Below are 22,202 nucleotides of genomic sequence, written 5' to 3' on the forward strand. Positions count from 1 at the left end.
TGTCCCTGTGAGCCTGCATGCACAGACATGTCCCTCTGTCCTGCTCATCCTCTCCTCTTCCCCTCCTCCCCCAGTTACTTGTCACCCCCGTTCATCCAGGTGGGGCTCAGGGACTCAGAAATTCACTGATCCCATCCCTTGCAGAGACAGCAGAGCACAGGCACTGTCCTGCACATAGTGAGGGCTGCCAGGTGAATACAACCCTTGGCACTTTCTCTGCACACAGTGAGGGCTGCCAGGTGAGCACAACCCTTGTTAGACACCAGAGAACCCACCCAGGCACCCCAAACCCCTCCAAAAGCCAATGCTCCTGCAGCCTGTGAACTGCACAGTGACATGGCCAGCAGCTCAGCTGAGCCTCCCCTTTCTTCCCACCCCAAAGAGGCTCCTGCACCAAACCCCTCTGCTTTCATCCCCAAATCCCACTGTGGTGGTGTCTCCAGATGGTGCCTCAGCAAAGCACTGGGATGTGAGCACAGCCCAGCAAAGCATCCCCAAACCTCCGTACCCCAGGGTCTGAACAAACAGCAGGGGCAAAGCTCCACATGGACCCAAATTTTTGTCTAAATGTCTCTTTTCTTTTAGTTGTAAGCAGGAGACGTTCTCAGTCTGTTATTTAAAACCATCCAAACCCCAAATTAAGCAGCTTCGAGATGCTTCTCCACCTGACTGTAGGAAAATACCAATGAGTATCAAAAAAGGTATCAAAAAATATCACCAAGCCCCAGTCCTGGCTCGAAAAACGTGTGTAACAATATCCTGAAAGTTAACAGAAATGGGCGTGTTTGCAGTCTCCATGGCTGATGCATTCTTTGGTGGTATTTAAAAAAAAAATAAAAAATATTGTGTCCCAAAGCCTCCAGGCCACCTGGCCTTGGCACACCCATCCCAGCTGCATCCGAGCTCTGCTGGGTCACTGCTCCACCATCCCACGGGCAGGCAGTCCCTGCCCAGCCATCCTCAGATGGAGCCCAGAGTCACACGAGGAGGCATCCAGGCAGCAGTGAGTGAGCCGAGCTCTCCAGAGCCCCGTTCCTCCCCCTCGGGCCGTGCTCAGGAAAGAACCTGCTCACTGTTGGCATCCCAGCAGCCCATCCAGGCCAGCTGCGTGGCCCATTTGCCGGTGGCCACCACTCTCAGCTTGGCCTGGTCGAATTTCCAGTACTGGTGGTCGCGGAAGAAGTAGACGGAGGCGTCGCGGTGGGTGAGAGCCCCGGCCGTGCCCGGGGGCAGCCCTGCCCAGTCCCGCAGGCTGCGGGGGTAATAGGGCTCCACGCCCAGCGGCTCCTCGCCCACCACGAAGTACTTGGGGCCTTTGAAGAGGACGAGCCGCCGGAGCTGCTGGAAGTAGAGCGCCGTGTCCGGGTGCCGAGGGAAGCCCAGGGCGCTGCATTTGCGGGGAAATCCCGCCTCCAGCTCGGAGCCCGCGTAGCGCCAGCATCGGCCACCTGCGGGAACGGGGAGGGGTTAGACCAGAGGGGTCCGCGGCAGGAGGAGCTCCGGTAGATGTGGACAGACCCGGCCACGGGACCAGCCTTGTGGAGTGTCAGTGATATCCATCCCACCCCTCCCGTCCCACTGGTGACCCGACAGGAACCACTGCGGGGCTGCCCCAGCAGCAGGCTGGGGGGAAACTGAGGCATGGAGACTCAGGGGCTTGAAGGCATGGAAAGAGACCACCAGGGACAGAGCAAGGCCACCACCATGCTGCTTCTGGCAGACCTGCCCCTAGTTCTGCACAGCGAATGGGACAGACAGAAACATCCAACCGGGGCTGGGACATCCAAGACCAGCACTGCAGCAGGGATTGCAGTGGGGATTGGTGGCCTGGCTGTCCCCACAGCGCCCTGTCCCCACTACAGGCCAGACAAAAGCCCCTTTCTGCTCACAAGGCACAGCCCAACGCAGCCCTGGGGAGAACAGAGGGAGCTGCGAGGGCTGGGGAGGCAGAGGGGCTTTGGCTCTCACCCAGCTGCAGCACAAAGCCCCTTTTCTGAACAAATAGTGACTGGTTTCCATTAAAAGCTGGGGCTGACCCTGGCAGCCAGGCTGCCTGGTTTGACCTTCCTCTCGCCATCTGGCTGCCGGGCAGCTCATGGATGGTATCCCAGCTCCTGGGGCAATTTTTGGATGGTATCCCAGCTCCTGGGGCAATTTTTGGATGGTATCCCAGCTCTTGGGGCAGTTTAAGGATGATATCCCAGCTCCTGGGACTGTTTGTGGATGATATCCCAACTCCTGGGGCAGGTCATGGATGGTATCCCAGCTCCTGGGGCAGTTTCTGGATGGTATCCCAGCTCCTGGGGCAGTTTCTGGGTGTATCCCAGCTCCTGGGGCAGTTTAAGGATGGCATCCCAGCTCCCAGGGCAGCTCAGCCTCCAGGCACAACACAGGGATCCACGTGCACCATGAAACCCACACACACCCTCCTGCACCTCATGTTTTGGGGAGCATTTCCCCCCCAAAACCCACCAGTGCACCTGGATTTGCTTTGACACAGCAGGGAGTGCTGCTCTCCTGATGGGGACACTGAGGCACGAGGAGGTGATGTGGCTCAGGGACATGTGGTTCACCCACGACAGGGCACCGAGCCCAGGGTTTTGCACACCCAGGACACAGCAATGCCCCAGCTCTGCACTGGGAGGGGACCAGCGGGAGGGGACACAAACAGGAGCTGTGTGGCTCCAGCCAGATACCACAGGGAGGAGCAGTGGCAGCCCCAAGGGGAGTTCCCTGCCCGGGCCTCACCCACCTTTGAAGAAGTAAAACTTGCCGGTGAGCTGGGACCAGGCGCAGGCGTCGATGCCGGCGGGGAGGCCGGGCCAGCGTGGCTGCAGTGGCCGTGGGTCACTGGCGTTGCCACTCGCTGTCACCACCCAGTAGTGGCTGCCCTTGAAGATGTAGAGGTTGTGGTCCCCGTCTGTGAGGCAGAGGGAGGGTGCCCCAGGTGAGGTATTTTATTGAACCACCCACCACTGTTGCCCAGCTCCCCTCTCCTCCCCGTGCAGCCCCGTAGTGGTCTGGGGATCTTTAGGATTTGGATGATTCCTCCTGCCTTTCCAGCCACCCCCTCAGCTTCCATAATTCATGCCTCCCCTCCAGCCATGAGAGGGTAAATGCTGACCACAGTCCAAGGCTTATCTTGCACAGCTGAGCTCCTCCAGTGATTAATCCTTGCCATGGCCCAAGTTTTAGGATGTTTTCCCTGCTCCTGACACATTTCTGTGACCTCAAGGTGCACTGCTTCACTGTGCATCAGTGATGCCACCAGTGCCTGGAGCTGTGGACGAGTCAAACCCACCTTTGCCACCACTGGGAGCTGCAGCAGCACTGGGACAAGGGGTTGGGGGTGCACGTTTTGGGGGTGCACGTTTTGGGGGTGCACGTTTTGGGGGAGGATCACACTGGCCAACACCCACCAGCAGTGATGGCATCAAAGAAGGAGTGGCAGTAATAGGTGCTGAGGCTCCTCTGCTGTCGGTCCCTGCCGTAAAGGTCCGTGTTCCAGTCCTGGAAGTGAGTGAAGACCTTTCCTGGGAGCTGGATCGCCGAGCCCTTGGAGGGCTTTCCTGGGATGGAACAAGGGGTGATGAGTCCGGAGAAGGGGCAGAGAAACAACTTCTCCCAAAGCACAGGGCTGGGACTCCCAAGGGTCCAAATACTGCTTGTCCCACTCTGTATGGTGGTGGCAAAAATCCCTTGGCACCCCAAAAAACATGTACCAGCAGACAAGTGGGCAACAAATCCAGCTTTCCCTGCTCTGGAGGCCCTGATACCTGTCCCACTCCCCTGCATTTTCCTCCCCAGCCACACACAGGGATGGGGCCCACATGACTGTAGCCCTCTGCCCTTTACAGGGACCTGCTTCCATCCCTACTGCTCCCTCTCCATCCCAGAGAACAGCCCTGGAGGGACCAAAGGATGCTCAGGGAAGCCAGGCTCACCGTACAAATTCTGAATGGCCAGGACATCATCCCAGCTGAGGACAAAATCCTTGCTGAGCTTCTTGTAGTAGGGAGACATCAGGGCACTCTTCACAGGGGAGTGCTGCAGGCCCAGGGTGTGCCCCACCTCGTGGGCCACCACGATGAAGAGGTTCCGTCCCTTGCCGCTGTGCAGGGACCAGCGCTCGGCGCTGTCAAAGTGCGCTTCTCCTCGCCGGGGGAAGAAGGCGTGAGCCAGGGCACCTCCTGGAGACACCAGAGCTGTCAGGGATTGTGGGAACCCTAAAAACACCCTCAGGGAAACTTCCAGGTTTTTCCCTGGGGAGATTTTTTATAGAGTTCCCTGCCTGGGCTGAAAGAGAAGAGTTCCTTCATGACGTCTTGCAGAAGTACTGCCTATCTACCCTGGATTGCTTCCTTCATCGGTCACTTAACCCTGCCCTCCCCAGATGTTCATCCCTCATACCTCTCTATAGGTCCTTGCCCTTTGTACCACCCTTGTGCCCTCAGATCATTGACCATTGACCCCGTACTTAAACTCTGAGCTGCACATGGTCTGGGTCTTCTGTCCCTGATCCCTTTATGCTGAAATAAACCTTGCTGGAAAATATCATACAGGATCATACATGTCTTTCCTCTGCTGAGGCATGAATGTGTGCATGGACTTGAAATGGCTGTTCTTGTGACCTGCTCTGAGCAGCTTCTGAAGGGGGCACTTTGAGAAAGGATCAGCATTTTACAATCCTGCCACAACACTACAAGGGACCACGGAGCAGCGGGCACATGCAGCTCTGGTTTGCCTAAGTGTGCATCAGTTTTAGGGTTTTTTGGAGGAGCCTGTGTTTGGAGGGTGTTGTCAAATGGGGAGAGCTCCTTGAGGGCCTGTAGGGAACATCTGAGATGCCTTGGTGGCAGAGCTCTGTTGCAGAGCTGAGAGAGGAGATCCCAAATCAAACAGCAAACTGGTGCAAACTAGGCTAGAGAGAGAGTGCAGAGCCTCCATCACCCCCAGCCCACCACAAACCCATCCCTCCTCCCTGCCGGGGAAGAGCCCACGTTGGTGTAAAAGAGAAGCTTACGAGGGGGGAGTGACTAGCACCTGGCCCATCGAAGGCGTTGTTGAGTCCATCGTTGTGGTCCCCGTGGAAGAAGGTGAGGCGGATGTCAGCGGGGCCCTCATGAGCCTCCCAGAAGAGCAGGGAGGAGACGTTGCTCCAGAGCTCGAAGGCGGCTCTCACGGCCAGGCGCACCTCGTGCTGCGGCAGGTACGGCGGCCAGTTCACCACACGGTACGTCAGGTGCCGCTTGGGCCAGCGCCCGCCTGCAACGGGACAGGATCAGTGCAGCACTTTGGGCTTGTCCTTCCACACAGGGGAAGGCTGCCTGAGTGGAAGGAAACTGTGTGGAAAACCATGGAAAAAACACTTTGTGTTTTTCCCAAGGCAAAGCTGGGAGTTGAGGCGGGTGCGGCACCACCAGCCACAGCACTGCAATTAAATCCTTCTGAAGGTTCCACCACTAGAGCCCACCCAAGGATGGAGCTGCAACCAAACCCTGAAATCTCTCTGAGGAGATGAGAAGCTGTGGCACCATGGTTGAACTTAGCCTTTGGCTCGCCATCCTCTCCAGAGCCAAATCCAGCATGGGTCCCTGCTAGGAGATCAGCTGCCTGATGCCAGCTTCAAGTCCAGAAGATGCAGCCCAAGGGCTGGATTTCAGGGAGAGGAATCAAAGCCACCTCTGAAAAGGTGGGACAAAGGCAAAGGAGTGGACTCGATACTTTCTGAGCCTGAGAATTGCTGAGCTCTTCCCAAGGGAAAATTTTCAACCATTTTTCTTTTTCCCAAAACAACCTTGTGTAAACAATATTCCTTTCCCATAACAACAGGTGTTGTTTGCTATTTCTGTCACTCAGCCAATGGGAGAGGTGTCAGTCCTATGGACCAATAATGTGTCTTTTAGGGCAGCATGTCATAAAAGGACTGAATGAATTGTAAATAAAACCCTCTGATTTCTACTGCCTTCTGACTGACAAGCATCCTTATTTTGTGTCCTATTGCAACACAGCCTGGCAACCTGGGCTTGTCCTTCCACACAGGGGCTGCCTGAGTGGAAGGAAACTCTGGAAATGTTGTGGTTTTTTCCTGAGACAAAGCTGGGAGTTGAGGGAGCCAAATCCAGAGCCAAATCCAGCATGGGTCCCTGTTAGGAGGTGCGCTGCCTGATTCCAGCTTCAAGCCCAGAGGATGCAGCCCAAGGTCTGGATTTCAGGGAGAAGAATCAAAGCCACCTCTGAAAAGGTGGGACGAGGGCAAAGGAGTGGGAAGGGCTCTCTGCAGCACCTTGGGGGCACAGCTTAGTGCCCAAGGATTCCTTCAAAGCTTTCAGGGGAGACAGAGCTCTGAAACCACCAGGACAACTGGGGACAAGGATGAAGGGGACAAGCCTTGTGGCTCCCCCCAAGCTCCCCCAACCCCCCTACCAGACAGGAGGGAAAAGAGGAGAGTTCACATATTTGCTGAGCAGCATCACAGCCTCCTCCTCCTCCTCTTCCTCCTCCTCCTCCAGCACCCCTTGGCAGCTGTGGGACTCCAGAGCCCTGGGATCATATTTATCTGGAGGCATGTGGGAGCAGGAGAAAAGCCATGGGGCCCTAGAGGGATTTGGGTGCCAGAGCTGGTGCTGAGGCGTGGGAGTGGAGACAGACCTCCAGCATCTGCCTCTGCTCCAGATGTGCAGGAAAACAGGGGGAACAGAGCTGGCAGCACGCTGGGCCTCACTGCTCTGCCTCTGAGCTGAGCCTCCCAGCAAACCTGGCAGACATCCCAGCCCAGCTCTGCCTCTTTCTCCCCCATTTCTGAGCAGCCCATGGCTGGGGAGACTCTGGGCACACTCCTGGGGACAGAATCAGTTCCCACTGCTTGTCAGTGCAATGATGGGCTCCAGCTCCAAAGGGACACAGACGAGCTTCCACTCTGCACAGCAAAAGCTAAAAGCTTGCCTGGATGGCTGCAGCCCTAAAACAAAGCCCTGGCATCCCATCCTTCCCTCCACAGGAGCAGAGGAGGATGGTCAAGGCTGGGTTAGCAAGGCTGGTTCTTGGGAAGAGGAGGGCTTGGCTTTTGCCCCTGTGCTGGGCTCTGAGAGTGCCCCAAGCCAGTGGGATGAGGGACAGAGGGGCTGCCCAGGGAGAGGGTGGATAACAGAGAGCCCTCTGGGAGAAGGGTGGATAACAAAGCACTTTGCTGGCTCAGCTGCCAGGGTTTCCTGCTCCAAGCAGGATAAACAGCACAAAGCCTCCAGCCCCGCGGGCACCCCCTGTCTCCCATCCAGCCCATGGGTGCTGATGTGCTGCTCCCATCCCTGCTGCCTGTGGTATCAGATCATCAGAGCAATAACCAGTGCCACACTGAGCCCTTTTCTGCCCTTTCCTTGAGCCACTGGGCATCTCTTGACACCCACCCACATCTGTGATCCCCTAAAAGGAGCCTCATGAGCCACAGAGCACTGGCTGCTTCTGTTTGCCCATCTCCTGCTGTTTGTCCTTCCTGCTCTGCCCACTGCCCACGTGTCCTGGGCACAGGATGGCCTCTGAAAGGACACGCTGCATGTTGGGGTTTTGGAAGGAAATCCAGAGGCTGCAGGAGGGTGACAGGGCTCTCCTGGGGCCATCCATCACCAGCCCTGCCAGATGCACAGACAGCCTGACACGGCACAGAGCCTTTTCTTAATCTCGCCTTCGGTTTTCCCATGTCCTAAGCACAGCTGGGCCCGGGCCCCTTGCTCTCTAGGAATCCACTTATTCATCTGCAAGCCCAAAGAGAGCTCACAAGGGACAGGAGGCCCAGTCCTGGACACACAGGAGCACAGAAGGATGCTTGGAGCAGAGTTAAACCCCTTAACACGGGTGAAATGATTCCCAGGTCAGGCAGCCAAGTGCTGGCAGGTTTTTGGTTACTGCTGTCCCTAATGTGCATTACAAGTCCCAAAGGTCAGCAAAACCTGGAGATAACTTCACCGTGTGCCAGCCCCTGCCAGCACAGCTGAGTGTGGGGCCACGGGGACCTGAGTGCTCTCTGGGAGATGTCCTGGCTTCCACAGCAGCAGTAACACCACCCCAGAGAGCTGAATTCTCCCACAAGCAGGACTCACATCCCTAATCACTGCTGACATCAAGCCACAGAGACCAACTAAAAATAAAGACCTTTAAAAATAACCTCCGAGCGTGTCCTGGGCTGGATGCTGTGCCAGTGGGGCTGCACCTCCCACCCACAGCAGCCTCCCCACGAGCCCAGGACGGGAGAGCCGAGCAGCCCAGACCCCAAAGCCCGGGGGGTGCCGGTGCTCACCGTGCTGTGCCGTGCGCCTGTGGCGCCGGGCGAGGGACCCCTGGCGTGTCCCGGCAGCTCGGCTGTCGCCGTCATCGGTGCCACACCTCGGCAGGGCCATCTGATGGAGGGTGGGGGCATCCAGCACCCCGCTGAGCGGGAGGTGGGTCACCCGCTGGAAATCCCTGTGAAAGGAGGGGAGATATCAGCCCCCACATCCCGTGGGCAGGGTTTGGTTATGGTTGTGCCGGGGGGTTTGACCTGAGCCAGGATTTTCACCCCACGAGCTTCAAAACTTCATCCTGTTAGTAAAACAAGGAAGATTTGGCTCAGCAACCACAGCCGACCTGCAAGTCACCTCCCAGCAGGGCAAAAGCAAATAGGGGAACCTATTTTTTTATCCCCAGTTAAAAATTGGGGGTTTAAAACCCTGTGTTTTTAACCCCAGCTTTTTGACTTCACATTTAATTTTGCATTTGGTGCATTTGCACAAGGCGAAGGCCGGAATGCTCCCAGGGCCGAGGTGATGAGCTCAGGAGAAGCCCAGGCAGGAACTGCCAGGTCACCCCCTCTGACATCTCCCAGCCCTCCCCGAGCTCGGCCTCCCCGCAGATTTTATTGCGAGGCGAGCAGCGGGCCATAAAAGGCAAATAAAGCAGGCAGAGGGGGGTGCCAGCAGCCGGCACCCAGCCGGGCACGGACCCGCCTTTCCAAAAAGGACTGGCTGTGCTTTAGCATCAGACCGTGAGACCGGCTGCAAAAAGACCCTTCTGGCTGCAAAAAAACAGACCCTCAGAGTGCTGGCAGCATCCCTGCAGCTGGAGCTGCTGTTTTGACTGCAGCGTTGAATTCAAGGCTCCTGCTCCTACCTGAGCGCCTCGGTGAACTCGGCCTGGCTGTGTGTGCCGGCCCCCGGCCCGCTGAAATAGCCGTATTTCTCCAGGAAGAGCTGCAAGAAAAAAATGGGAGAAGGTGCAGCTCAGGCGCGTGTTGGCTTGGGAAGGAGGGAAAAAGGAGATGAGATGGCCAAAAGGGAAACAGGAGATGAGATGAGTGCTGCAAACCCAAAAATGCCCACTTGTTTTGCTCCGGAGAGCAAATGCCCATTTGTTTTGCTCTGCACCTGAAGCAGCCGCTCCCCCTGTGCCCGTACAGGTCGCTGTGTGTCTCCTCCCCATGGTTTTGTTTGGCTCTCAGGGATTTGGCCACAGCACGATGGAGGCGTAGGAAGGAACGAGAGAGGTCAAAACCCTCTGCTGCCATGTCATCCGCAGCCAGAGGCGACCAAACCCGCCAAAGCCACAGTCTAATCGCCCTGTCTCAAGGCAGTGGCTCAAACAAAGGCCCAAGTGCTGTGGCCATGAGCAGGGCGGGGTGAGACGGGCTCAGGCCGCAGCCTCCCCCCAGCCCCACGCAGGATGTGCTGCTGCAAACTGGGGACGCTCCGGGGGCAATTGGCTTTGCCAAACCATTCTTCTTCTTATCGGCCCTTGACACGGACGGAGATTGCCTCTCTGAACTTGCTCCAGCACTTAAATTGTATGTTAAAGAAAATAAACGGCTCGGGCTGCTGCCCGGCTCTTGGAGGAGTTAATAGCCGGGAATGCTCCACGCCCGCCTGCCCCGCCGCCAGGGATGTCTGCAGGAGACAAACAAGCTGCCCGGCATCCTGTTAGTGCAGCAGAGCCGCGGTTACAGCCGTGAATAATAATCAGAATAAAAAGCGAAAGTGGCAGCTTCCTTTCCCCGCATCCCAAAGGAGAGGTGAGCTGAGCACCAGGAATGCCACGGGCTGACCCAGATAGCGCGGCCGGGGCTTCCCTCTGGGAAAACGGGTGTTTGTAAAGCTGTTTCCCTCCCGGCTCAACTCGGGGCCGGGAAAAGGAGGGGGTTGGAGTGTTGACCTCCTCACTGTGGGTGACCCAGTTCTCCTTTATGTCCCCGCAGAGGAGACAGCAGCGCTTCCTGCGAGGGGCAGGGATGGCTTATGGATGTGACAGTCCCGAGGTGTGCCAGGGCCTCTCCCTCTCCTCCTCCTGCCCAAACCTTCAGCTTGTCACTACCAGTCATCCTCACGCCATCCCAAACACATCCCCCCCGCGGGCACATCCAGGTGGGCTCTGCCGACCAGATCTCCTCAAGTTTCATCTCCTCCTTTACACCCCTTCTACCTGGAGCATCCCCCTCCGGCAGAGGACCAGCACAGATTCCTGTCTGGACACGCTCTTCATTCAGTCCCACACAAAGAATTTGGTTGTTTTTCCCACCAAAGCTGCCTGTCCCAGCTGGAGGCACCAGCAGCTCATCCCAGCAGTGCCAGGCTGCAGCAGCAGGAGCCTGAGCATGGCCAGAGTCACACAGACACCTCACACTGGTCCACTGGGGATAAATCAGGCAAGTGCCACACTGGCAGGGAGAGCATTGGCTTGTTCATCAGGAGAAGCCACAACACCTCTGCCCAGAGATGGACCATCCAGCCTGGATTTGCCATTCCCCAGGAACACTGGGATAACCCCACCTTTATGGGGGTACCAGGAGGCAAAATCCAGCCACAGCTCAGGATGAGCACGCAGGGATGGAGCAGCATCCTGGGGATGGGGTGGCTTGGAGTAATCTCAGAGTATCTGGAGAAGAGAAGGAATCTGGCCTTTTCCCTCTGTGCTTGTATTTTTATAAAGTTCTCCTCCAGAAGCACAAAACCAGCAGTTACATATAAGGGTGCAGGGTGAAGATCCCAGTGGTGACATCAGTGCAGACAAATGTGAGCTGAAAACACCCAGATGAAAAGTCCTGGCTCTCAGTCTGAACCTTCTCTAACACAGTTTTGCACTCACTCAGCACAACCTGAAGCTCTTTCCTCATCTGTAACCCAACACAATCCCATCCATAAAGCGTGAAAATGCTTTTTCCTCACCATGACCTCATGAAGGCTTGAAACCCCATCTGGACATGTCAGGGTGCACAGTGAAAAAAGCAACCCCTGTCCCACCAGCTGCTCTTGAGCAGCATCAGAAGGCACAGAGGCCACTGGGCTTATCATTTCTGCCCAGAGCTCCTTGAGCTTTGCCAGTCCAAGCAAAGCAGCTTTTTCTCTGTAGTTTCTGGCCTGTGCACATTGAGGTTCTCTCACACACCAAGTCTTTGGCTCAAAACCATCAGGAGAAATTTTATTACATTTTCTAGACACATCTACTGTCAGCTGAGGGTGATGGTGGTCCTGGAAACACAGAGCTGCGGGAGAGGGATGTGTTGATCCCCCACTCCTTCAGGTAGTTACCTGAGCACAGAACATACAAATGCAGGGGTTTTTGGGGTCTGGGGGAATCTAAGAGCCCCATGCCACAGTGTCCTGTGCCCAAACTAGTGCTTGAGGCTCCCCCAGCACTGCACAACCCCCCAGAGCCCAGCCAGGCTCTGTCAGGGCTGGCTGGAATCTGGCAGCAGCCCATTAAACCTCTCCAGAGGCTGCAGTGCAAAGTCTGGCCGTGCTGGGAAAACCCCCTCCCTCCTGCCCCAGACGGGGAAACGCTCTTTTCCATACAATGGGAAAAGAAAAACAGCAGGAAACCAAGAGAAACATTAATATGAAATATGCCCAGCTCCTGCTCTGCATGGGGAGGATGGGTCTGGCTGCCTGGGAGCCAGTGCTGGGGCAGAGAAACCTCCGGGGCTGCAGCAGGGACAGCGGGAGGAGCCCGGGGGGGACAGAGGGGCCCTTCCCATCTCAGGGCTCTGACGCGGAGCCTCTTGCGACCCTGGAAATCATCTCTGCCTTGGCTAAAGCCAAGGAAACACCTTGCCCTCCACCACAGGCATCCCGAATGGAAGACGGCCAGCGGCAAACACAATCAGCCCTCCCCGCCTGCAAACTGGGATAACGAGAGTGCCGAGACAGCAGGCTGGGCTCCTGCCCGCTCTCCCCTCCGGACACGCCGCCTCTGGCTCCTTTCCACCGGCTGGGCACCGGAGAAGCCTCACACTGAGCTCCTGCTGCCCGCGGCCCCTCTGCTCTGCCGGGGACAAGTTCTGTGGCTTTCTGTGTCGTGATTACAGGCCATGCTGCACCTCTAAAGTCTTTTGTTTTAAATCATGAGACGGCCCAGGTGGATCCTAAACCCTAATTCTGGCATCCCCAGGCTCATCCCGCATCATCTCACCGCCCAAACGGGCACAGCGGCTCCTGCTTTCCCTCCCCAGTTTCCCGCAGCTCACGCACAAGGAGAGCCGGCCCGGGCCGTGTTTCGGTGTGGTCACAGGAGGAGCAGCGGCTCCTCCAGCCCGTCGGGTCGCTGCTGCCTCCAGAAGGTGTCACATCAAATAAAAAACGCTCATTTGCTTCCGCTCATCCCTGCAAAGCCTCAGGCAGAGTGGCCGCGCCGCTTTTGTTTAAGTGTGTGTATAAATATCTCTATAAATATTATATCTATAGAGGCGGGGAGACACACGAGAAGGGGCATTAGCCGGTACACAGCCGGGCTGTCCTCCCGCTGAAAAGGCAGTGAAACCTCAGCTGGTTCTGTGCGCTGGTGATGGAGCGTGGTCAAAGCCCCATCAGGCTGCTGGGATGTTCCCCGCTGTGCCTAACCCAGCCCTGCAGGGATCTCCTGTCCCACCTACCACTCCTGAAAAATCCACTTTAGCAGCAAATAATCCACTTGCCACTAAAGACGTGGAGCTGAGGGTGCTCTAAACTGCTTTTATTGTCACACGCGATCTTCTAATGCTGAGAAGCAGTGAGCCAGGTCTAACTAAACCCCCTCCTGGTTTCACTAACGGTTTGGATGTGGCCTGGAGCTGGGTTTGCCATTCCCCAGGAACACTGGGATAACTCCACCTTTACAGGGGTACCAGGAGGCAAACTCCAGCAGCAACTCAGGATGAGCATGGCCTAGAGGAAGGTGTCCCTGCCCATGGCAGGGGGTTGAATGAGGTGAGCTTTAAGGTTCCTTCCCACCCAAACCAACCCACGGCTCTGTGATAACCCGTTGGGAAACATCTGGCAGCTTTGCCCCGGCACCCCCAGCACCCCCCACCCCAACCGTGCCACCAAAACCCCTGAAAGGCACCCAAAGCACTTGGGGAAAACAAGGGAAGAGCACTGGGCTTGGCCAAACCTCCCCCTGCGAATACCAGAGCGGCTGACAAACCAGTTGGGTCACGCAGGACTGGTCGTGTTTTCGTGTCTAAGGAAGAGAAAAGGAACCAGTCTTGCCCTCCACCGGGGTGGGAGCCGGGGGAAGGCGCCGTTCCCGCTGCCCTTGCCCGCCGGGCGATATTTGCCCTAACAAGTGAGGATTGTTTTGGGGGAGCAGCAGGAAGAAAGGCGGGCTGTTTGCGCTGCGCTGACTCACGGGCTGTAAATCTGTAAATCACACCGGGGGACCCGGAGCCGCTCGCCACATCCGCGCCGGCGGGAGATGAGCTCTCACGGGTGGTGCAGAGCCCAGCCATGCCTCAAAGGGGTAATTCCTCCTCCTCCTCTCCACCTCTCCTTCCATCAGGAATTTTTTACAGGAAGGAGGATTTCTCCGCCTTGTTTCCGTGTGCTCCAGGTGACCCCCGAGCCCACCGTGTGTGTGTGTGTGGTATCCGGGACCCTCCCTCCACCCAGCTGTGCTCAGCATCCTGCATCCCAACCGGCCTCCTGCTCCCTGAGCCAGCTCAGCCTGCTCACCGGAGCGTTTCCCAGCACAAACACAGCCCGAAATGTCAGACCTTGCTTTGATAAGGAGGAGAAGTCAGTGTGTGTCAGATACTGCAAGATGGGGAGGAGAAGGGCAGAACAGGGGAAAAAATTGGGGGAAAAAAATCCAAAATGAGAATTATTCAGTCTGTTAGTCCAGCTCTCTGTTCTCACTCCCTCTTTTTCTCAAATTTCTCCCCAGATTTTTATTTCCACCAAAACAGACTTGGAGCTTTTCACACAAATCTCTGCAGGGACTTCATTGTCCTTTGTCTTTGGCTCCACCAGCACCTCACGGTGCTCCTCACTCCCACCACAGCCTGAGATCTCACATGCCCAGTGTATTTTACACAATTCCCCTGGGCTCAGGGAATCTCGGGCATTCCCACCCCCCAGTCAGACAGCAGCTCTGCCAAACAATGTGCTCTCTTACGCTGGGCCCTCTCCTATCTGCAGATGATGATTTCACATACAAATGTTTCAAATTAAATTTTTTTTTTAAATTTCCTTATTTTTTTAATGTGGGTTGTCTTTTTTTTTTTTTTTTTTTTTTTTTTTTTTTTTTTTTTTTTTTTTTTTAACTGCAGCTGATATGGATGCAGTGAAAACATGGGCAGCAGCCAGGAAAAGCATACAAATGGACATTTTCACAGTCTTATGCATCTAAGTTTACACAACCTATTTTTGCTAACTGTGGCTTTTAAAAAAGAATAATTCTTTAAAAAAAAGTTTTAGAAGCAAAGCCTGGAAGTGCTCTGAAAGCCACAAGTCACCAGAATTATTTGATGTTATGTGAGAGTTTCAGCTTCCTCCTAAAAGAAAATTAACTGCTCATTTATTTAGACTAGTTCCACACCCCAGTCTCTGCATTTCCATTGTGTGTGTTGTCCCAAAGTCCCTGGCCAGAACAACACATCCCCTTGGGGAAACTGAGGCAGGGAGGCAGGAAAATCACTTGCCCAGCACCCCCTCACGAGGGACTCGCCACAATCCTGGGATCTGTTCTGAAGCTTCAAGGGACAAGAACTCAGAAGTCACCAATGAGGGGTGGAAAGGCACTTTGGATTGTTAAACCAGTTGTTCCCAATCAGCTGGTTTTCTTTTAAATTGAGTTTTAAATTATTGGTTTCCTGAGCATTAAAATCTTTGCAGATTTATTTTCTCCAGGTGGCATGAGGGGCTGGGCTGAGGTTTGTGCAGAGTGGAAAAAACACAATTATTAATGACCCCCCTGAAGCAGCATCTCCCAGCAGAAGAAGCCTGCACATCAAAACAAGCCTCTGAGCATTCCTGTGCTCTTCTCCTCTCAGAGCATGTGTTCAAAAATCCCAATTAATTCACCAGGACTTGCTGGCTGGGGTTGAAAATTAAGCATTTGTGCAAATGTACACTGGATCGAGGCCTAAACAAGAAAAAAATCCCCCATAGGAACCTTTGTTCACCAGCCAAATCTCATACCTTGTCCTCTCAAAACAAACAGGAATGGACGGTGGCACAGGGTGACAATGACAGCAGGACAAACAGGAGAAACCCAAACAGAGGAGATGGGGGCAGCCCTGGGGAGAGGCAGGCAGGGGAAGGACTGGCTTTTGTCCCCTCCTGATATGCTGGGGCATGGGAAGGCTTTTCCCTGTGCATGAATTCTCTTGCTGGAGCTGTGGCAGGGTGGGTGTGCAGGTGAACATCACCTGTGGGGACACCTGGACAAGGGCTGAGAGAGCTGGGGTTGTTCATCCTGGACAAGAGAAGGTTCCAGGGACACACAGAGCCCCATCCAATCCCCAAAGGGGCCCCAAGAGAGCTCCAGAGGGACTTTGGACGACAGCAAGGAGAGCTAGGACAAGGAGGAATGGCTTTAAACTGAAATAGGGCAGACTTAGATTAACTGAGGAGGAATCCTTCCCTGTGAGGGTGGGGAGGCTCTGGCACAGAGTGGCCAGAGCAGCTGTGCCTGTCCCATCCCTGGAAATATTCCAGGCCAGGTTGGACAGGGCTTGGAGCAGCCTGGAGTAGTGGAAGTGTCCCTGCCCATGGCAGGGGGTGGAATGGGATGAGTTTTAGGTCCATTCTAACCCAAAGCAGTCTGTGATTCTGTGCCACAGCTCCACAGGACACATGTGGCCACACATTCCAGCCTTCCAACACAACCCAATGGCACTGCCACACACCTGTGCCACACACACTGCCTGGACCCAGGGCACACGGGATGGATGCGCAGGTGTCAGGAGCTCGTGGGCACTCACCTGTGGTGGGGATGTGCATTGGGGACACGTTCATACCTATGGCACGGGCACACCAGGGACATAGTGACACCTGGGGCACGGACACACCTGTGGTACAGGCACACGGGGATGTGCACACACCTGGTGGGACATGGGCACACCAGCGACAGTGACACCTAGAGCATGGGCACGCCTATGGCATGGACCCTGGGGACACGCACAGCCGGGGCACGGGGACATGGGCACGGGGACACGCACAGCCGGGGCACGGGCACAGGGACACGGGCACAGGGACACGGGCACAGGGACACGGGCACAGGGACACGCACAGCCAGGGCACGGGCACGGGGACACGGGCACGGGGACATGCACAGCCGGGGCACGGGGACACCCCTGCCACGGGCACACGGGGACACACAGGGGACGCACAGCCAGGACACGCTCCCGCCCCTCCCTTCCCCGCCGGTGCCGGTGCCGGTGCCGGTGCCGGTCCTACCTCCGCCTGCCGCCGCTGCCCCGCGGGCGGAGCGGGCCGTGCCGCCGCCAGCAGCCCCAGCGCCAGGGCGGCCCGCAGCGGTGCAGCCATCCCGGCTCCGCTCCCGCCGCTCCGCTCGGCGCCGGGCGCCGCCGCCCCAGCCGCCTCTCCCCGCCCCGGCCCCAGCCCCAGCTCCAGCCCCAGCCCCTGCCGAGGGCAGGGCTCTGCCGGCAGCACGGAGCGGAGGGGCTGGCCCTGCTCTGGGAGCTCCCTCCGTGCCGCCCAGCCCGGGGCTGCCACCGGAGAATGACCCCGTGCGTGGCCTGTCCCCTGTCCCCCGGGAGCAGCGCGTCTCTCCTTCCGCCAGCTGGGACAGTGGTTTGAAAAAGGGGAGAAAGCAATTCCAGCTTTTCCCAAACCTGTGTCCATCCCTGGCCCGGCGGATGCAGGGTTGGGAGGCCGGGGCCGGGGGTCCCATGAGCTCAGCAACACGAGGCTGGGCCAGCAATGCTGCCCCTCTTCAAGGATCTGGCAAAATCTGCACATTAGAGCAGAGCTCCCTCAAGCTTTATACAATAACCACACGCTCAGCGCTATGGTTTACACTCTCAGGGTTGTGGTTTACCCTTTTGCTACTTAAATTTCCCTCCCAGGCACTGGATGTGGTGGCCCATGGGCCAGGAGGGGCTGTTTGGTGTCCCCGTGTCAGTGTCACAGCTCTCCTGCAGCTCACACACAGCTGATGGGCTTGAGGGCTGCAGTGACAAGTCAACAACTCTGTTTACTCACAGCAGTATTTTGTTCGACTATTTTGTTTTAATTTGACTAAAGCAAAAGGATGTTTTGATTCTGCTTTGTTTCAAGGGGAAAAAAAATAGGATGTGACTTGTATCTGCTTTTGTTTTCATGCCAGCTTCAACCCCACACCTATTTTAAAGCTCCCAGGCTCCTTCCTCCACTTTTTAATCATGCCAAGACCTGAAGTTACAGAAGCATCTGTTGAGTGCAGCTTGAAGGGAGTTGCAGAGAGCCTGTGATACTTTGCTTTCGCTGGACAGGGATGGAGGGAAGGGAAGCGGGATTTGAAGGAGAGAAAATTGATCCACATAATATGGAAAAATAGGGAAGCCACTGAGCTACAAGATAAAAAATAGGGGAGAAATGAAGGTTTTATGGCTGGGCCAGTAAGAACTGCCTGGGAGCTGCTGGAGAGCACAGTGGGCAGTTGGCACAGCCTGAGGGAGGATGGTGTGAGGGGAATACTCTGCCCTGGCAGGAGGGAGAGCCAAGGGATGGCCGCTCCTCACGCAGGTCAGCCTCACGCTTCCTTTCAAAACAAGAGCAGCTCTGTCTGCAAATGCATCCGTGTTTGGGTCGTATCTAGGAAGCAACTGATCCATCTGCTCTTCCACTTAAGAATATGGATGATGAGAAAGTGACTGGCTGGGCTCCAGCAGGAGCAGGAAACTCCCTCCTCTGCTCATTGTAATGTGGGGAAGCGTCTGGGAGGGCACCTGCAGCCCCAGCTTTCCGACGGGGCATTTCCCGGGGCTGCTGCCTTGGTCCTCAGGGGTTTTGGCATTCAGATGGAGAAGAATTCAGCCCAGCCATGGGGATGCCAAATCATAGTTCTCTGCAGAGTTTTGGCTGGGAGTATAAAGATGTTTATCCAGCTGCTGTTACCAGAGCGGTATCAGGAACAGAAATACTATCTCAGGGAAAGGTGAACAGATTTCCGGCTTTTTTAGTGTTTGGTGAAAGATCAGAAATGGGGCAAAGAAATAAAAAGTTTCAATCCTTGTAACTTCTGTCCCAAAACTGAAACCTGACAAGTCAAGCCTGTGGCAGAGAACCAACAGTCTTTTAGTGAAACATTCACAAAGAGCATAATAAATAGATCCCTACAAGCTCTGCTTGCCTAATCATTCCTGATTTCTTGGGTTTCTAGAGAAAACCCCTCCTCCCTTGAGCTTAACTCAAAAGATCTCAGTGCACTCACTGAGCCAGATTTCCAAACCTTTTCCTAAAGACATGTCCCAGATCAGAGATCCAGAGTACCTAATTTAATATCATTTGCATATTGACCAGTAAACATCAGGGAGAACTAAATGCCATTACCACAGGTGTGGAGTCTGCAATGAGGAGGCTGGTTTGTCCATAGGGACACATCAAGAGCAGCTGAGCATTGCAGAGAGAAGAGCTGAAGCGCCAGTGGATCCCTGTCTGAGGTGAGAGCCAAGAGTTCATCAACCAACATTACGAAACAGCTCTTGTGACGTGAGCTTTCTCAGAGCAGCTCTGAGTGTTTATCATAACTGATAAGCAAATAGCAACCCCATTACTCCTCTGTGGCAGTCCCTACCCAAGATGGATGTGATGCACAAGAACCTATCAAAGACCTTTAAAGCTCTGCACTGAGAACAAGCTCAAGTTGTTCTCTTTCATCCTCTCAAGAACAGCCATTCTTCAGCTGTTTGCTGCTGTACAGCAGCAGGATGGCTCAGTGGGTGCTGTGCCAGGCAAAATGCCCAAAATCCTTATCCTGCTGCTAGAAAGTGGCCAGAGCTGGGATTTTGGATCAGGTCAGACAGGCACAGTCACAGCTTTCCCTCCCAACCCCAGTCTGCAAGAGTCAAATTTTTTATCAAGGCACACGAGCAGCTTAATGTTCCTTGGGCTGCCACAAGAGCGAAGCTTTTCTGCTCAGACACTATTTTCTGGGAACTTCATTCATGCACAGTAAGTTCTCACAGGTCAAAGGACTTTCCTGTGTCCTTAAAATGTGCTAGAAAGTCTGTCTTGCCCAGTATCCTGTCTCAAACAGAGCCAGGAACAGATACTTACCACAAGGGTGTTAAAGAGAAAATGCAAAGTCTGCACAGACTTCCCTTGGCTTTACCTTTTGTGTGTGGAGTTCCTGAAGTTGACGAAGTCAAGAAGCTGCATCCAGCTGATGAGTCCTCCCATAAACACACCAATTTGCTGGAGCAGTTTGAATTTCACTGGTATTTGCTCAGCTAACAACCTTGCATTTCTTTCTAGGATCAGGGTAGCACCTGAGTTCCTGCAAACATCATCACCTTGGTATGAAAAGTGGAGTTTTACGCAGTTTTGAGTGCATTCTGACAGCTGTGTTTTATTACAGCAGCTTTACAAGCAACTGCTACAGCACATTAGCAACATCATCTACTGGGACATCATCACACGGGCTCTGTTACCCTGGAAATGGGAATTATCAGTTCTAGATTAGGCAAAGCAGCACTGGCTGGATCCTGGCCTCAAACCCCTAGAGACTTGAGAGATTGGCTTCAGTCACTGCCCCCACATCTCTCTTTAGGACTGTGGTATTTGAGCAACTTAAAGTTGCATTTCTTCTCAGGGTGAGGTGGGTTTGGCTGCAGAGGCCCAGCATGGAAACTATTTGTCGGTCTCTGAAAATGTTTAGCTATTATTTTATATAGGAGTGGCATTTCAGCTCTGAAAGGATCACATGCCACTCCTGCATTGGCATCCCTCTTTTCTCCACCAAGTCCTTGTTGAGCTTGGCAAGTGCTAGACCTGTTTTTATAAATAAACCACCAGCATTCCACACAGGGCTGATTTCCAAAATGAAACCCTTGCCACTAAAGAAAATGCATTATTGGAAGATGGAGCATAAATAGAGATGAAGGCAGTAGAGCAGAGCTGTTCCCAGCTATGCTGAAAACAACCCAAACTGCTCCTTTCTGTTGAGACAGACTTTCCTGGTTTTCCATCTCCTGACAGGACAGATCTACTGTCCTATCCCTCCTTAGTCTGGAATTTTAGTATAGGAAGTCCTACCAAATCCTCACACAGCACTGGGAAGAACTACAATTAATTAAATTCTTAATATACTCTATACTTTTAAGTTTACTTTCCTTTTAACCTCAATTAAAGCTTGTCCTGGCAAACTTTAGGCAGCTGTGGAGAAACCTGCAGGACCAAAGGACTTGGCAGAAGTGGCTGGAGGGCAATGACATAGTTAAACCAATCATCTGGGTTTATATTCTTTACAGAACATCTTCCCAGATATCGCTGAACTAATTTAACTCTCACTGCACCAAAGGCAAGTAAAACAACCCATCAGGCCAGTACAGCTTCTCTGTCCTGCTGATTTTCTGAAAAACCAAGCAGCTGCTGAAGATGTCTTAAAAACCGTGCAGGAACTCAGGTTGTCTTGCCCCAGTGCAGAACAGAACATAAACAAGCCAAGAGTTCAGCATCATTGCCAGGTTGGAAAAGCTGAGAAGGTGGTGACAGCTCATTTTGTGGCTCACTTGAAGACTCATCTACTTGGTAATCCTGGGCAGTGACTGAAGAGGAAAGCGCTCTTAGCCTAGAGGGAAAAAACAGAGTTGGAAGCTGGGGTGGCAATAAAGGCAGCTACAACTGCTGCTCCCAATACTGGAAGCACCTAGCTGTTTGAACCACCAAATCCTTCTCCAGGAAGGAAAAAGCCAGAGCCCCACCAGGGAACTGCAAGGAGCAGTGGGGTGATGCTGCATCAGCCCTGGGTTTTGGTCAGCTCAGCTCAGCCATTCCCAGTCCTCTGCTGACCTGTGAGGGCTCCAGCTGCACCCGCAGGAGCTGTTTGTGCAGTTCAAGGTGTCAGCTCTGCTGGGGAACAAACCCCAGCAGGGATACTGAGGCTGTTCTCAGCAGCTGATTCCTGCTTTCCTCCCATCCCATCCAGCTGGCACCATTCCTGCATCTGCCAGCACAGCAGTGGACAAGAGCACCCTCTAGCCCCTTCCCTACAAACAGTAACTTCAGCTTCAAAACTATCAGCATCCAACTTTTCTAGGCCAGCAAAACAACAGATACTGAATTCACCAACTTTCTGAACCCTCACATGGCACACATTGGATTTTATACTGTCACTAGTACATATTCAAATTCCACTGTTTTAAGAGGAACAAGCTGTCCATAATCTGTGACAAATGTCTTTTCTAACAGAGCAGATGCCTTTGAGGAGAAACCTGAAAAAGGCCCAGCAGTCACCACATTTACAACCCTGGGAAATGCTGATTTGAACTCCGCCACCATGACCATCAATACACACCAAGCTGGGGAGGTGGCTCATAAACCTTAACAAAAGCCATTTCTGTCCATTTCTCAGTGAGATATGGCCCAGCTCTATGCCCAGCTGTAACCACAGACCCCAAGAACTTGTATTTATAGTGCCGCCCACTGGAATATTGGACAGCCAGAGGTTCTCTCTCAAAGGCCTATGATGCAGAGGCACTGCCATGACCTGACTGGGGAAGTGCCACCTACTCAGACTGCTCATCTCTGCAGTGACCTATCTGACCAGGATGGATAATTCCCCTCCCTTCCTGCCTCTCCTTTGGCTGCAGAGCTAAATCTCAAATGTTTTCACAATGCACCTACTGAACCTCATCTACATCTGACCTCCAGGATGAAGCAGCTGCACACAACATTGTTTCCATCACCTACTTTCCAAAAGCAGCAAATGCAGCAAGATATAGCAAATAACTTTTTTTTTTGAGCTATCTCGCCTTGGATTTT

At 54.3% G+C, this 22,202-nt stretch overlaps 1 protein-coding gene across 1 annotated transcript; it reads right to left on the reverse strand.

The window, feature by feature from the left end:
- Positions 1 to 305: 305 nt before the first annotated feature.
- MMP28 (matrix metallopeptidase 28) lies at positions 306 to 16,763 on the reverse strand (the record flags this gene model as incomplete). The annotated part of the gene is made up of 8 exons (XM_083875319.1): positions 306 to 1,448; positions 2,753 to 2,920; positions 3,420 to 3,569; positions 3,945 to 4,190; positions 5,044 to 5,265; positions 8,294 to 8,457; positions 9,142 to 9,221; positions 16,674 to 16,763. The coding sequence occupies 8 exons, from the start codon at positions 16,761 to 16,763 to the stop codon at positions 1,054 to 1,056; spliced, it is 1,515 nt and encodes a 504-aa protein (XP_083731445.1). The 3' UTR covers positions 306 to 1,053.
- Positions 16,764 to 22,202: the final 5,439 nt, after the last annotated feature.

The sequence above is a fragment of the Zosterops lateralis genome, assembly GCF_965231275.1.
Source record: "Zosterops lateralis genome assembly, chromosome: 19".
NCBI lineage: Eukaryota > Metazoa > Chordata > Aves > Passeriformes > Zosteropidae > Zosterops > Zosterops lateralis.